A 17909-nucleotide genomic window follows, 5' to 3' on the forward strand; every position below is an offset into this window, starting at 1 on the left:
CCTGCTCTCCTGATGAACTAAATCCTTTCTGATTTATAATGTTGTTATAGGTTTTTGTCATAGGTTGTATAATACCTTTAAAGTCACAACTTATGAAGTCAAGAAAACAGATGAAAATATGTTTGTTTTTTTTAACCTGATTCTTTAAAAACTAGGCTACATAATCATGAAAAAACCCCAAAAAACATTCTTCAAAAAAGGGAAAACATCTTGAGGGGTGCTTGGATTTTCACCACAGCACTTATGATTTCTTAGAGCATTTAAGGCACGCTCATGTTTCCCAAAACAAAAAGGAATATGCTCCCCTCCCTTCCAAATTAAAAGGCTACAAAATTGATTGCACTTTGTCATGAGCACGTTTATAAATGTTCATTCTTGGTCTTTCTCATTTGAGGAGGGCAATAGGGCTTCTCAGCTACATTTCCTCACTGGAAAAATTCATGGATGGTAGTAAATTGAATGAACATCATCTGTTTCTTTGCCTTCCCATAAAGTAAAGATGAGCCACTAAATGGTCTAATCTTTGGTCTACAGCTCAGAAACACGCCACAATTTTTGGAAGTTTCAGATCTGTTGCCTGGGCAATTCTTCTTAGTGTGGAAAATGACTCCCAAAGTCTGAAATGTACAGATCTGAAATAGATTATCTTAAATTTGGGGCATCAGCTCTAACACTCTCCTCCTACTTTCTGCATGGCTTTTACACATGGTAGAAGAAGGTCCATCTGCTTAGGAGGACATGTCCTTAATACACTCTGAACAGAAGGAAAACATGAGGGCCTTGTTTGAAGGCAACTTCTGTACTGTTTGCTACTCTAATCCTATAGAGTTCTTATCCCTGTAATATACACTGCCCACGTTTTGATTTTTGATTATCAGTCTAACTTGTATCATGGTTAAACCTTCTGAGCTTCTGAAGTACAGTTATCACCACTTAACTTTCTGCACAACCTCCACAAGAGAGACCCTGAAACCAACAGAAGCACCTCCAAGTCAATATTGTCACCTCTATATTCAGATGTTACTTGTGTCAGTGAAGAGGTACAGATATTTTACCATTTTCTTTATGGCCATTAAACGTCATATCTTATCTTACCATCTGTCATCAGCTGTGTGCTGTTGAATTCAGATAATCATTGAATTTTCACTGTCAAAGTTCTGAGAAAATCCGACTACTAAGTTCAAGGTTGCTTTGTCTTCATTATTATTGTTTTAAAGGGCTTATTTATTTAAAATGATGGTGTAAACATTCCGTGCAGATGGCCTCTTCCTCCCCCCACTGAGAGGGAAGCTGTTTCTTTTACTTCATGTTGGAGCTTCACCAGCCTGGGGTATGGAGGAGTCCTTGAGGTGGTTGCCAAACAAGACTCCAAGCCTTCAGGCACACTTGGATCTTTTCACTTTTAAGTAAGGCCATCATTAAAACATGAGCAGACATAATTGCATCATAGCACTGGGCAGAATTACAGGCAGGTCTGGATGTCCTTAAGCACCAGGCTTTGTAATGTGTTGGCCTGATATTCATTGCCTTCTTTCTGCAGCTCTCCAACACCAGAATCAGAGATTTCAGCCTTGCCTCTCAGAACAATAAAGTTGTTTTATAGGAGCTGTAGTGGGATGCACTACAAAGCTGAGAATACTCAGAAGACTCCATTATGAAACCACCATGTTTAATTTTAGGCTTATAAACCCAAATGAAAGTATGATAATGAAAGCAACTCCTTTCATAGGTGTGGAGAATACCAAAAATGAGCCAATTTCAGTGTGAGCTCAATTAGCCTAGAAAATCAGGCAGCTAAATTTGACTTTCAGGAAACACATTTGAATGCTTTGCCATTAATCTTCTGTCTGTTATGTCTGATTTAAATGTAAAATCAGATTTTCTCCCAAACTTGAAACTTACTTTCATCAGCAAAAGGAGATTATCCAACTTTCTTGGATTTTTCAAAGCCTTTAACTTGCAGAGGAGTAAAGACCACCAAAATTAGAGCAAGGGGAATAACTGATGGAAATGTAAGATAAAGTAGGAGATAATATCTCTCGGCCTTTTCATGCTCATTACCTAAAGTGAGCCTAATAAAATACACCCTCACAGGAGCTTGGCAAGAAGGGCTGGTTAGAAATTTTCTATAAAATTATTTCTGTTAATAAGCTTCATGGGAAAATTAAAAGGCTCTGCATATCCCCATTTGTGAGGAGGAATATATTCATCAGGAACTGAAAGCAGAGTTACCACAAGACTCTGCAGCACCATTTCACTAAAAAGAGTTGGCTTTTTAATAAGAAACACAAGGCTATGTTGGTGAGAGCTGCCATATTTAATGATTACTGGTAACTAAAAGGCTAAACTGTAAATGAAATAGATCCCTTACTCACTCCAAAACATTCTTTTCCTATGAGGATTAGTTTTTAAACCAGAAGTTTCAGATTCTGCTCTGGATAAAGTAGCAGTATCTTGGTGCTTTTATGTAAGCTGGATGCCTGAGCTTCTCTTGTAGTCAATGAAGATCTAGGACAAGATATAGCTGAGCCTTTTTAGGTGCTATTAGGTATTCCATCAGTCCACTGCTGCTTTAAAAAGGTCCTAGTCCCCTCTAACTCCTCTGTGTTATTACCTGTTCACTGACATAGATGTTGGGTACCAGAGAACATCTCAAATAGCACCCAAATCACATTTCTATTTAGGATGGAGCCCTCGGTGTAGCCAGGAGAATGGTGCAGCTCACCATAAAGGAGACACATCCATTTAATGTGCTAATTCTTTCTCCAGACTTCTCTGACTGTAATTGAATAAAGCCCCGGGGATCAATTCATTTGTGTAAAAAATTTGAGCTGCACAAGTGTAACCTGCCCAGTGTTAAAACATCTAGAAGCAGGCTGGACTTCAGTCCTATATCCTATATCAATCCTAATCTGTACAAATGTTCCAGATGTCACTGGACATATCAAAACACTGTAAACTCTTACAGACAGGAATCTACATTAAATCCCCTTTGATGGTAACAGGAGTTTGGCACTGTTGATATTTACACCTACAAGTTGGCCCCTACACTTATGTACCTTAATATCAGATTTTGTCCTGTTCTGGTGTTTTCTACAGTCTTGTTCAGCATTTCAGAACATTGAAGTTTGTTCCTACCCCTAGAGGTTCTGAGATAATCCCTCTAAGATTTGAAGGTGGTATTCCCACTTTACTTCTCAGGGTTTATTGAGCTGTCAAACGAACACAGTATCATTCCTTTTGTTCCCAAATTTAAAGTTTCGAAAATTGTAGGCCAGAAAGTTTCTTTTCCAATTAAACTTACTATTTACTTGACCTCCTCAGTCTCTACAATGCCCTGAAAGCAGATGGTAACCAGGTGGGGGTCAGTCTTTCTTACCAGGTAACAAGTGATAGAACATAAGGAAACAACCTCGAGTTGAGTCAGGAGAGATTTAGATATTGGATATCAGGAAAAACTTAACTGAAAGAGTGGTCAGGTGTTGGAACAGGCTGCCCAGGGAAATGGGGGGTTCACCAAACCCGAAAGTGTTCAGGAATCACGTGGTTGTGGCTTTTGGGGACATGGTTTAGAATTGGGCTTGGCAGTGCTGGGTTAATGGTGGGACTTGATGGTCTTGGTGGTATTTTCCAACCTAAATGATTCTGATTATATGATTTGCATCTACTGAAAATGAATGAATGATTGAATGAATGAATGAATGATTGAATGAATGAATGAATGAATGAATGCAGATATTGCCATCTTCTGTAATACATACACTAGTTTCTTTTACTTGCAAGATCATAAAGATTTTTATATCTTGGTATAGTCAGTTCCCCAAATCAAGACCCAGAAGATCACACAAGCAATATAAAAATCATGCAATAACATAACTACTAATGAATACCTTTAATTTCCTTTTTCTTGCTTTCTGTTTTTGCAAACTCCATCCATTTGCTTTTCTCTGGACTTCTGAAGACCAGAAATTAAAACAAAATGCAACACAAAATCATTAAATCACCTGACTCCTAAAATTACTTGAAAGGGCTTAAAATACTCATATATATGCTACTCCTGGTCTAGTTTTTACAACTATTTAGAGCATGACTTACAATGGTGATGATTTTTATATTTCTGCCATGCCAGGTATACCTAAAAAGAAAATAAAATTAAACTGAGGTATGTTTACCTCTTTTTAATGCTAAATTATAAAGATCCAGATATTGATACAAGTCCAAACTTCAAGCATCCAAACTTTATGTGATATTATTAATTGATGTCTGCAAAATATTACTTGTAAATATTTAATTATCATTTTCCTCACATTACTAACTGGGGATAAATATAAATTCCTGCTCTGAAAAGTGTCTGGAGACTGATAGATAAACATTCTAAATGCTAGTTATTTGTAAATAGCCTTTTAGAGACCTCTTATAAAAGACTATGCCACTCCTAATGTGAAATGAAAACATATTTCCATACTGAGCACTCGTTTTGGTCAGAATTCACATCTTTTTGGTATCTTCCCTAAGATACCAGCTTTCCTATCAAATAAGATTCCCATATCTAGCAGACAGAAAGGTGACCCAAAAAAATATCTTGAAGCCTTTTCCATATGGGTTTTTTTGATACTTAAAGCATCCTACCAATTGTCCATGTCCTGTAAAACTTCTTTCCCCTTAGTCCCTACATTTTCACTCTTTCCTAAAAGACCCAGAAAGACTCAGGAGCCAAAGTGCAGAGGAGACAAGTCACTGAAGTGAAATATTCCTGTTTCTGACCCTCACGTGGGTCTCTGCATCAGATCAGGATTTACTGATGTGGTGCCCAAGACAGCCAGAGGGTCACTGTGGGGACAAAATCTTAACTGGCAGGGAATGGAAAACAGTTATCTATGCTTGTCAGAATCACAGTGATGTGGGTTTTCTTTTCCCCTCACCCAAACCAATATAAAGTATTGATTTCTCAAAAAATGCCCACAAACTCAAAAATTAGCTTCTGTTCTTTTCATCTTCTTTCTTCTCTGAGTGGGTTTAAAATAACTGAAATCACTCTTGAAAAATTTCAATGGCATTTCAACCTTTGAAATTATTTTAAATTTATGGTTCTAAATGAAAACTAAAAATTTGGAGGATTAGGCAGGGTTTTTTGTTTTTGCATCCCACTTATCAAAATAAATCATTATAACATGAAGGACAACTTGGTTGCCCATAATTGCTTCAGTATTTTGGCCCTTTCATGACCATCTTATACTGTACACATATTCAGGCAAATGGCACCAAAATCAATTGCCTAAAACTGGTTTCTAGTGCCACATGCCATATCCTGTGGTAGTTGGGACATCTTGCAGTCTTGCAGGCTTTGGGGTCCCCAACACAGGAAAGACATGGAGTTGTTGGAGCAAGTCCAGAGGAGTCCATCAAGATGGTAAAAGGGCAGGAGCAGTTCTGCTACAAGGAAAGGCTGAGAGGATTGGGATTATCCAGCATGGAAAAGAAAAAGCTCTGAGGAAGCCTTAAAGCCCCTTCCAGTGCCTTAACAGGCTCCATGATAGCTGGAGAGGGACTGGGGACAAGGGTCTGGAGTAACAGGAAAAGGAGGAGTGGCTTTCCACTGACAGAGGGCAGAGCTGGATATGGGGAAGATATTCTTCCCTGTGAGGAGGGAGAGGCCCTGGCACAGGTTTCCCAGAGAAGCTGTGGATGCCCCTGGATCCCTGGAAGTGGCCGAGGACAGGTTGGAAGGGGCTGGGAGCAACCTGGGATAGTGGAAGGTGTCCCTGCCCATGGCAGGGAGTGGAATGAGGTGAGATTTAAGGTTCCTTCCAACCCAGACCATTCCAAGATGCTATGCTCTTCACAGAGATGGTATCCAAGAGATGGGACTCGTGGAAAACTTGCACACTTCTGGATCTACAGGTTGCAGCCAGGAACAATGGCAATAAAAAATCAATATTTTAAAAAACACCTTATGTAGATGATTAGATGAAAGGTACAACAGGACAAATCTATACCAGTAAATTCAACACTAACTACCAGGGAAGCATTGTTAGGACTGTGTTATTTTTGCCAGTAATTGGTTAGGATTGTCCATTAATCCAGCCTAGCTAAACCAGCCCTATGTGAAACGTTTTCTGTTAATTCCTTGAGCATGGATATTGGCCAAGGGTATTGGCCAGGGTCTATTCCCAACAGGAACTTCAGATCTCACCCAGTTGGATGGTCCAGGAGTTTAGCAGCAATGAAATGGCCAAATCATGCCAGTTGTGCTGAGAGGTGGAGGTGGTATCCTTGGCTGTGCTGAATTTCCTAGTACAGATGCAGCCATATCTTCATGTAGAATAACCAGGTTATGTTTAAGAGCTATAATATCACAGAATTATAAAGGTTGGAAAGACTTCCAGGATCATCAAGTCAACCAGGTATGATCCAGAATTGTGAATAAACCACACAGAATTCCTTTTATTTACCCAAGAAGTGTGAGCCAAACTTTATGACACTGGAAAATTAGCAATGCTGGAGAGCCAAGGGCATGGATTCTGTCTTGGCTTCTCTGAAGTCAACAGCCCTGTGTCAGTCTGCACTTGCTGAGAGTGTGTCCCATGGTGTTTCAGAACTGAGGCTCCACCAAAAACAACCTTTGAAGCTGTATGCAGTCTGCTCTTTGGCTCTATTCCTTTCTTTTCTGTTTCTCCCACAGGTAATAAATAGTTTAGGGAGCAAATCTTGAATTTCACTATAGCAAAATGAGCGTACTGTAAACTCCTCGGTGTTTGTGAGCGCATTGATATTTATGTGTGTGTGTGTATTTCTTTCCTTTTTTTTTTTTTTTTTTTTTTTTTTTTTTTCCCTTCTGTCTCCTTCCCGTTTGTAGTTTGATCACTCATGGTTTTGGAACTCCTGCAATATGTGCTGCCCTAAGCACTTTCCAAACTGTTCTCAGTGAAATGCTGAACTACTTGGAAAAGCACACATCGCACAAAAACGGAGGAGCGGCGGAATCCGGCCAAGGACACGCCAACTCGGAGAAAGCCCCCCTGCGGAAAACTTCAGAGGCTGCTGTGAAAGAGGGCAAAACAGAAAAGACAGACTAGCTACATCAAACAGAATCTATTTCGAGAGAGTCTTGCTGCTGATATTTTTTTTAAATATATATATCATTGAGGGCAATTTATCTCCAGTGGACCGAATCCAAAAAAAAAAAAAAAAAAAAAAAAAAAAGAAGGGGATGGGGGAAAAAAAGGAAAAAAATAGTAAAAAGAAAATAAAAAGAAAATAAAAAAGAAAGATTAAAACAGAGAGAAAGAGAGAGCGTGCGAGAGGAAAGTATTCAACCCTAAGAACAGCAGTGTACAGTAATTGTGTGATGAAATTGTCACTTTTTTAAAATTTATGTTGCTCTAAACTGCTTTTTTGTGCACGTAGTATTTGATTGTTCTGAATGATACACTAACACTGTTTTTTATAAGCACTTCTGGACTTGGCTGAGGTGGCACATGAAATTTGAAGCACTTTCTTCTCCAGCAGCAGGGTTAGGGTCAATGCATCGGTTGTGGGACACCCGGTTCCAGCATCCTGACTTTGCTTGCATGCTGGATAGATTGGAAGAAGGGCTTCCTCTGGTCCATTGGAAATGCCTGATCTGCTCACCATTGGGAAAACAATATGGAAATCTGGAAAAAGAGGAATTCTTGGGTCATGGGACAAATGAACCGTCCTGTACATGGGAATGTACAATAAAGCTGCGCTGGAATGAGGCCAGAACCTGTTGGGAATCTGTCCAGACCATTGAAGCAGCAGCCATGGTGTCTCTTGTGAAAAGAGCATGGCAGACTAAAAGGAAAACAAACCTTGATAGTCTCAGTAAGAGCCCTGATACCTCTGTGAACTTCAGTTTAAATGACAGCATGGGCTTCTGTCCTCTGTTTTCTCAGCCCCTGGTCCCACAGCACTCTGCCGTACCTGGGTCTCTGTTCAACACAATCAGTGCAGGCAATTAGAGTCACCTTTTGTGTTGCCTTGATTTTATGATGCTTTCTTTTCTTCAACAGCTTGTTTCTGCAGCTTTATTGTCTTTATAAATCCAGATGAGGTGCAGAGGTCTAACAGAATCCACTCAATGGAAATAAAATAAAAACAAAATGACAAATAGGACAGATTGGCTTAGTCCACAGCAGCTGAGTGGTAATAACCTTGCTAATGTACTTTTGAAATATTACTTTACCACCTACCACACATCCTCACACAGAAAACGTGGGAGGTATAGTCTTGAGCTCAAGACTCTGAGTCTAGGGACTTTTTCCAGTCACATTCTAACTCCTTCTTCAACAAGACCTTTATTCCATTCTTTTTCTTGTTTCTCTGACATCACCTTATTGAGAAAATTAGGAAGGAATGGTATTACTGGAAGGGCTTGATGTTGTCCATCTAAACTCTCTTTAAGATCAGCAGAACCAGACCTTTTCTTCCAAGGGACAATTCATAAACTCTTTCTGTGGTAGGAAAAAATATAGTTGTCCATGTGTAAATGTTTAGAGCCATTTGAGATGTTTTAGGTATCTAAGACAGCCACAGAGTTGTGACAGTTATGACGTGAAACCTTTAGGAGAACTGGACTCACCTGGAGGAGGAGATGGAGGATCCCAGAGACAGCACTAGATAACTGGGTGGCAAAAGCTGTCACACACATTTGCACTTTCTAGAAGCTGTTAGCGTGCATTACACCTTGGATGAACACTTTAGACTAAACCTAGGGACTGCAACAAATAGCTGAGGTGCTTAGAGGCAGATGCAAGGAATCAAACTGAATTAGCAAAACAACCCTCACTTTTCAAATTATGGAAGGCAGTAGAGCAATGATGGCGTGATGCTCTTGTTCTCAAGGTCAGTAAGGACATTGCCATCACCAGGAGAAAGCACTCTAGAAAACAAGGAGTCCCTGATTGTTTATTTAAAGAAATTTGGGGGAAAAAATTCTATGCTTTTGTCCAGATTTGTCCTTGCTCAGGGTAGGTGTATAACTCAGATGCCTGCTTTAGTGCTATCCAGCCACCATCCTGTGTTGAGGGAAACAGGTGTATCTCCATGGGATTCCATCTCCTTAATACCCCAAGATCAGATAAGTGCCTCAAAAAATTTAACTTTATTGAACGAATTTCATTAATTTTTACTAGTGCTTTTGAAGAAATGATAAAATCAAATGAACAGTCCTCAGAGATGTCTTCAGCAGGAACGTTGTGGAACTGTCCTAGAACATTAAATACTTGGTGTGGACGTAGGTAACCATGATTAAAAGTGAAAAGGAAACTCATTCTGCTTTTTCTATTGCCCAAACTGAGGGAGAGGAAAGGGAAAAATGAAAAGTTTGACAGTGTCAGCTGTGCAGATTTGCCACATCTGTAAAATATGTGCTGTAAAACAATTTAATTTGAACCTCTATTTCAAGATGTGGTTTAGTTTAAATTAGAATTTGTTTGGGCAAAAACTATATGGAAAAGTTTTTTAAAATCCTTTTCAGCTTTTTCCACTAAAATATGAACTTCTTGGAGAAGGAGGAATAAATGTTTGGGTAAATAAATCTGTGAAACTGTTGGGAAAGCAGCATTTTATTACCGTCAAATTAAAATGCTTAACATTGGAAATATTATGTATACAGTCTTATATGAATTATTTGCCTATTCAGGATATGGTCCAAGGTCCCAACAATAATTTATTTCAAGGCTTGTGACTCTCACTGTTACATAATCACTATGATTGTCTGCTCTGCAGGCAACAGATTATTTTTGGCCTGGATTACCCTTTGATCTATTACTATTAATAAATCTGAGCACACTTCAAGCTTCCAAGAACTTCCAAGTCTTGGCTTGATGATCCCTGTATATTTTTGTTAAGAGTCCATACAGATCTGATTCAACCTGATTGAACAGCTATATGTTCTTACCATTAAGAAATTGTTTCTATTTCCATGTCAAATATTCTGCTTTAGCACATTTTAATAGCAAAATTCTTTGTAAAATGTAGCTGCATATTTTCTGACATTGACAGGCTCTTTATTTTCTATTTTTAATTGCACTTAATAATTTTATGGAGCAAACAATAATTATTACTGCCTTTTCTGCTGAACTAGCTATTTGAGCAGTTTGGTGTCAAAATGTCTTTAGTTTTCAACATTGGAACTTTCAGTAATGTCTTAAGCAATGAATTCACTGATGATCCTGTTAAAATCTCAGCCTAGGTTCTCATCCACTTGCACTCCCATGCTGTCCATGGGAACATGCCCATGTTCCCATGGTGTGCTTTTGGGGGTTTTATTATTTTCTTAGTCCTTGTCTCTGTGGAAACACTGCCATCTCAAAACACGTTCATCACCTAGAGAAACCTGAAGGAAGTTCATGATTTTAAGTTGGTGGGTGCTCTCTGGTGTCAGATTGAAGTATACTTGTACCTCTTTGATTTGGGAATTTATCTGATCAGAAAAAGAGGGGGAAAAAATTCTTCCTTTAAGAGATTATGGAAGTGTTTATTCAATGTCAAAACCATCAAAGGAGTAGAGAAAAGTCTCCAAAGTTTCATGGCCAGGCCAATGAGTCATTATGATTTTGTTGGACCCCAAAAATTGATTCATAACCCAAGTGCTGGCTGAGTAGTTGGATCCTGTTGTGCTTCAGCGCATTGCTCAGCATGAGTTATACCTTTCCCACCACCTATCTCAAAACATATAAAGTAGGTCCCTGAACTTACTCCTTATCCTAAGTCCTGGCACATTTGACTCACAAAGACCAGCTTCTGACTCTTGGATTTATTAGCTAATGACTCATGGAGCAAACACACTGACTAACTACAAACTTATATTTTAGAGCAAGGTGTTACTCACTGTTTGAGTACAAACAGCTCTTGTGCTGACTAAGCTTAGAAGGTGAGTCTGGCAGAGCAGGAGGAACATTCTCACCTCTGCCCTGAGATTTGGTTCTCTGTTCACACAGCTCTCATTTAGCACCATTACATGACAGACATGTAATGCAGTAAAGGGAGAGTTTTATCAGGTGGTGAGAACTGGAACAGAGTTCACGTGGCCTGTCAAGAGGAGGGAACCACAGACAAGCAGTGATGACTCTGCCACCTACAACTGAAGGCTGTCAAGGGCTTTGTCCTTCGTGCTGCCATCTTTAACCCTAACTCCTTCTAGATGTCATTCTGTTGCCTTGGAGAACTGGCAGAAGGGGTGAATTTAGACCTTTCATTTGCTTCCTTTTTAAAGATAAACGCCAACATTTGTTGGGAAAAGACTTCAGCTCTCCAAATCAACATGGAATCTGCTCTTTGAAGCTTCTCTTTGACTTTTCCTAAAACCAGAAAAATCTGCTACAAAGCAGGCACAATGTATAGCCCTTCCAAATCCCGGACCTCTGTGTAAATATTTCCCCAGTTCATCTCTTCCTTTGGACGTGACTCAGTGGCACAGGTGCAGCTCACAATTTTGCAGCCAGGCTCAAGAAGGGCTGTTTATTGTCCTAAGAGCCAGTTTTAACTTTATAATCTCTAACTGCTATTTTTTGTTTGTTTGTTTGTTTCCTAATACCAACAAGCAATTTTGGTCTTAGATGTCTTAGATATCCCAAAAGGGCTGCTGGTGAATTCCAAGGTCATTTGACTTTCATTTATCCTTTGAAGAAATAGTTCTGCTGCTCTGATTCTTTATTTCTAATGACAAGAAGGAACAGCATTAGTAGAAGGCACAAGCCTGCAACACAAGGAAGAATCAATAAATTATATGGAACTGTATTTATAAAACTATCCTTTGCCTCTGCCCTCATTACCAGTTTAACAAGGATTCACATACAGCTATGTGGGGAATGAGGGAGGAAGATGAAGTCATTTTCCTTTGCCAGGTGAAGGTCATTTGGAGAAGTCTGATCTTTTTTATTGCTATTCTTTACTTTTCTTTATTTTGTACAATGAATTCTGTTCTGTACAGCAGCTGTTGTGATTGTATTTAAATGTGAGTGCGCACTTGGTCACCAACAAACAAAGTCCAATTAATTGCTTTGGAGTTTTGGTTTGGTTCTTTTCCTCCCACTTAATTTAATTTATAATTCAGTGGTGAAAAACATAATCTTTTATATTTCTATTTCCTATACAAGCTACCTGTTTTACATGAGTCTATGAAGATAATGACCACATTTGATCAAACATTTCACGGCAATAAAATCTATGTTGATTTAACCCTGATCCATCTGGTGCTTCAAAATAATTTCCATCTCTGAATAAAGATTATCAATCTTGACCAGGAACAAGATCTATGACATTACAAGACCTAGAATTTTCGTCCAACAGGTAAGACATACAAAGCAGAGAAATGATAAAAATTATTCTGAAATTACAGCAAGGAAATCAGTTTATACAGAGATTAAAGTTGGGATTTATCCCATCTAAATGTGACTATGTTAAATAGTTATCTGATCTAGAATCTGTTAACCAGATTTAATATTTTTGTGTAAAGAGAAAGATCTAATGCAGGGAAATTTGTATTGTCCTAAAGCAGGAATCCAAATTGGTTAGGATGATTTATATTAGATAAGTGGTAGATTAGATTAGGAAAAGTAGCAGGAGTCCTCATGGTTATTGACTCATAATGGATGCACCCTAAAAAACTTGCTAACCCTTAATATTTAATATTTAGAGGCCCTCAGATGTTCTTTTCCCATAACTGCACGGAAAGCTTATGACAATGCTGGCAATCAAATCCTCATCCCCGCAGCCTTGAATTATTTAATCTTCTCCCTGAAAATTTACAGCAATTCATTTCCAAGTCCTCCTTCAGCCAAGGGTCTGGGCTAACTGCCACTGCTCCCACTCGAGATTTTGATTCCAATATCGTGGCACAATATTTGACTTTTTCCAGGCAAAAACAACAATTAAAAAAAAAGCCTTTAGATGTAAACAATATCCTTTTTCAGGTATGACTTGAAGCAACTCTAGCTCAGAGGTTTATCCAAACTTTCTAAAAACACATGATGTAAAAATATTCACTAAAAACTAAATAAAAAATAGCAAAATTATGTGGCTTTAACAGCAATTTTATAGACATACATATTCAAAACTTTTTGGGAACCTGTTGACAATCCTTTATTCTGTGTTCTTGCAGTGTCTCTTTCAGAACTGACTTTCTGAGCAATTCTAGACAAAACACCAAGGGCAAAGCTGTAGTGGCAGAAACTTCAGAGGAGTTTCAGGTAGGAAAGGAAATGCATTGGGAGGAAGTTCCCACATATTTATACTTATTTTATTCAACTATCACCTCTGTTCTCTAACAAATGAACTCTCAATAATTAGTGTTACCCTGGTAATCTTCCAGGAAATACAATTCCACAGGTGTTACAGTGGATACCTCTAATCAATTCTGTATGTGCTTTTCTCCAAAATCAGAGGAAATGCAACTATGACAAATTCATCAGTATTTTAAACACAGTCACATGAGAGGCTGCTTTCCTATCTCTCTTCACTTTGGTGTGTTAATTTTTTCCACACAGTCCATTAAAACAAAAAGAAGACAATTCCACTGAAATTTGCAGAGGTGCAGTGCTAAAGTACAAGCTAATGCTCAAAAGTAGCCTCTAAGTTGTAGATGGTGCACCATACAAGATGAAAAGGAAAAAACAGTAATAGAAAAAAATTAAACTCTGTTAGACTTTATATGCAAACAGCATACAGGGAGCTTGGGCAAATTTGCATTCAAAGTAAGTGACCAGGCAAAAAATGGCTCAAATCTGTGAAATACCAAGTATCCTGAAACTCCAGGAATTAGCAAAGTTGTTCAAGTATATATGGTAATATTATCCTTTGTTTCAACAGCACAGTTCCCACTTGTTATAAAGGCTGGGTATTTATATTTTGCTGGAAAGTACAGTTTAGTTTCTAGGCAGGGACCAAAAACATAATCTAACAAAATCTAACCTCTTAACTCCTGTTCAGGTTCACCTTCCCATAAAAGAACATGAATAAGAAATTAATGGGAAATTCAAACCTTAATGGAAAGGGCATTTTGCTCTGGGCAGAGTTTATGTTGTGGAGTTTTTTTAATGGAAAGATATTTGAATTAGTGATATATAAATGCAGCTCCTGAAGCAACTCAAAATGTCAAGACTTGGAGGCTGGCCCTGTCTACCCTGTCTGACTCTCACTGCTTCTCTAGAAGGATCAGGGTCTTACAGCTTCACAGTATCTGTCAAACCCTTGTGTGTACATTGGATTCTCAGGGAAACATGGAATGGTGCTGAGCATCATCTCTCAGCAAGAATATTGCATTTGTCTGTCTACATACACAGTAGCAATATTTTGGTTTAGAGGTCCCCACCTTAATCTACATCTTAATCTGGGGAAAAGGCAGCTGAGAGAAGACCTTTTTGGTCTCTACAACTACCTGAAATAAGGTAGTAGTCAGGTGGCTGTCAATCTCTTCTCCCAGGTAACAAGTGGCAGGAAGAGAGGAAATGGCTTCCAGTTGCACCAGGGGAGATTTAGATCACATATTTAGAAAACTTTCATCATGGAAAGTGTTGTAAAGCATTGGAAAAGGCTGCCCAGGGACATGGGGAAAATAGCATGTGGAAGTGTCACTCGAGGACGTGGTTTAGAGGTGAACATGGCAATGCTGGTTGGACTTGATGTTAAAAGTCTTTTCCAACCTTAATGATTTTGTGATCCAAAGACTTAGACTGGGCATGTGATGGCAGGAAGATGACACCATTATTGCTATCACCCACAGCTATCTAGTTTTCACATGTGAGAGTTTTTTTAGTTAATTAATGCATTTAACACAAATATTAATGAACCACTCTGGGCCATTATTATGGTCAGATAAATTAAGGTGTTATCAAAGCACTGAACCTTTGCCAATTAACATGCAGTGTGAAGCCAGTAATGAAACTACACAGCAAATTAGGAATGGCCAGTAGAGAGCTTCTTAATGGAACTGGGTGCTCTGTGAATAAACTGCTGGAAGTATGACAAGATATTATCTCCTTATTTGTCAAATTTGGATCTGAGAAATGAGTGGGAAAATTTTCCCTTGAAAATTGCCTGTGATGTGAAAATAAAAATGAAAGATGAGCAAACAGATAAAAATCTTGCACAATGAGCTATGGACAAGTGTATGAGGAAAATTGCTTTAAAAATATGATTTTTGAATCACATTAAAGGTTTATGTTCCCCCCTCCTTTATTTCTATCAATTAAAAGAGAAACAGAAATCCTCTGTGGCAAAACCACTTTTGAAAACTATATCGGGGAAATATGCTTGTGGTGGCACCAACTGTTGTGAGTGAAAAAAAATCTTTCATGCCTGATTAACAAGCCAAGTACACTGTGGCAGAAGAAGAAGAAGTTTTGTGGACCCACTCTTTTACTTTTGTAGCAAAATGAATTGAGACCACTGGCCTTTGCCTGCTTTTCATTGTTACCATACAATTAGTTTTTAACTTCATTTAATCTCCCTTTCACTGAGTCCCTAAAAAAAAGCACAGCTTTGCACAGGTTTCTAATTTTAGACAGAAAAGTCAGGTTTAAATTTAGATAGGTTGGCTAGAGAAGCTCCATTGACTCTAGAGCAAGCTTAGTTTGATTAAACACCTAACTTTCAAGTAGAAAGGGGAAGACCCCACACTAAACTTACCTTCAGTTGAAATTAAATGGGAGGAACTTCTAATCACTAATTCAACTCAGGACTGAAATTGATGTCATTGAAGAAAGAGTTGCAGCAACCTTATCTGTTGTCCATCCTGTCCTGCAGTTTTTCAGGTTCAATTCATCCATCAGGCTGGACAGTGTTTCCACTTGCAGTCTGTTGGTGTTGCAGCCTCTGCTCCAGATTCTGCACTGTTTTTAACCTGCTGAGTTGACTCAAGGTTGTTGTCTTGAGGAAAAAAAAGAATCAGAGCACCTCAAAAATGGCCACTGACTAGACAAGTAGGAATGAGCATAGGAAGAATATTCCTCATGGAAACCAACAGGCTCATAGAAAGACTACACCAGTGGGAAATCAAGCAATTACTGATGAAGTTTTGAATAATTTGGTTTACTGGTTGGGTTTTTTCAGTTTGGGGTTTCTTCATTAGTGTTTCTAAACAGATTGATCTCTGAGGCCAACTGTCACAACATGGCCACACCTGTACAATTAAACTTCAGCTGGAAACCAGACAGGGAATTGATCCTTAGACTGCTGTAAAGATGTTTCCACCACGAAAACAAGGATGTGGTAAGTTCCCTGACATGTGATGTGTTCTGCAAGACACACAGGCAATAGGGCCAGATGATCTATGTGCTCTTCCAGCTATTTCAATCAGCAAAACCAATATTTGGGGCAGTGAATATATTTCAGTCTTTATTTATTAGTATGTTTCAGCTCTGTGCATTTTTTTTTTTCAGTTAATTGCCTGCCAAAACTTAAGCTGCATCTCATTCATTACTCATTCAATTATGATAGAAGATGGATTTTGACTTTTCAATCTCAGCTGCTGTTGGTAACTTCTGGGCAGCCTTTCTCAGGAGTCTGTAACTTCAGCTTTCATAAGCAGCTTCTTGCCACTCAGCTGCTTCTTTTGAGTAGCTGATTATGTTTCACTGCATAAAATGTTCCTATCAGTCACTTCTGACACACAGATCATCTTGAACTTTGTGCAAAGTGCAGTAAAGACAGCCTGCCCTCAGGAAGGTCATTAAAAGCATTCCATAAAATATCTGCACATAATTCAGATCAGACAAACGTGCCACAGCAACTATCAACAAGGATCATGTGGGGAGAGAGCCAAGGATGAAGCCAGAGCCAATAGAAGTCAATCACAAACTATCTTTTGGAGTAAGGTATATTTTTCATTTCATAATGGTGAAATAAGTGTTACAGAATTATGATGTGAATCTCCAGCAGCTCCTGTGTCATATCTGTCAGCTTCATATTTCAGGGAGTCTTGTCAGGATCAGAGGAAACCTCAGTGAGATGAACATTCCCAGCCTCCAACGTGAAAGGCTGCATCAGCTGCAGCTGCTGAATGACCCCAGGAGCAAAGTAAAAGTCACACCTTGCAGACAAAATAAATAACTGTATTATTCAAAAGATAATAATGTGTGTCAATGAAGATGATCTGTGGAAAAAAAATAATAATATAGGGAGTCTCTTTATATGCCAAAATGTTAAAGATTTTTTCTAATGTTAGTGTCACTCTAATGATTCCTGAGATGACAAACAAAAGTCTGATTCACTGAATAATATTTAAAGACGATTAGATAAAATGTGTCTATTATTTACCATGGAGAACAATGTCCTCTAATACCATTTCAAAGAGAATCTCCTTGTTTCCTCCTTTCACCTACTTACAGAATAGCCCAAAAGAGTGATAATTCCTTTTATTTTCCAATATCACACTACATCCACGATTTCTGGTACTCAAGTACCTTGAGGCTATCTTAATGACCCTGTTCAGCCTTTACTTGAGTCAATAACAAAATCCCCATGGACTTCAATAGGGCCAGGATTAATTCCAGACAGCTCTGTTTATTAGCAATATTTTCCCCCTTATTCTATGAGAATTCTTGTATTCCTCACAAAAGCAATCCAGCGTGGCTTTTCCCCTTCAAAAGAGGTTGTTGCATCCAGACTGCACAGGAGGAAAGATCTCTGATATGTGCTACCCCTTTTCCTCATGCTTGGGAGACTGTTAGCTAATCCAAGCCAAAACTTTTCCAGGAGTTCTTTTAGCATTAGAAGAGAATGGGAGATCAAAGGAGATGGCAGAGCAATGCTCAAGTTATTTACTGTTTTATTATTCCTTCTTGACTTCCCCAAAATTCTCATTCTCTTTAGCCCCTGAAACCCACGTGGCTGTTCCCAAACATCTCCCGTCCCACTAAAAACCAGTCCTGCAATCAGAGTGTGTC

General features: G+C 38.7%; 1 protein-coding gene across 1 annotated transcript in view; it reads left to right on the top strand.

Moving 5' to 3' along the window:
* Positions 1-8131, top strand: part of TFAP2D (transcription factor AP-2 delta) — a 48824-nt gene extending 40693 nt beyond the window's left edge. Inside the window, exon 7 of the mRNA XM_014872902.2 lies at positions 6857-8131. Coding sequence (XP_014728388.1) covers positions 6857-7076 — 220 coding nt within the window. The 3' untranslated portion in view covers positions 7077-8131. The remainder of the gene's footprint in view (positions 1-6856) is intronic.
* Positions 8132-17909: the final 9778 nt, after the last annotated feature.

Source organism: Sturnus vulgaris, chromosome 3 (assembly GCF_052056855.1).
Source record: "Sturnus vulgaris isolate bStuVul1 chromosome 3, bStuVul1.hap1, whole genome shotgun sequence".
NCBI lineage: Eukaryota > Metazoa > Chordata > Aves > Passeriformes > Sturnidae > Sturnus > Sturnus vulgaris.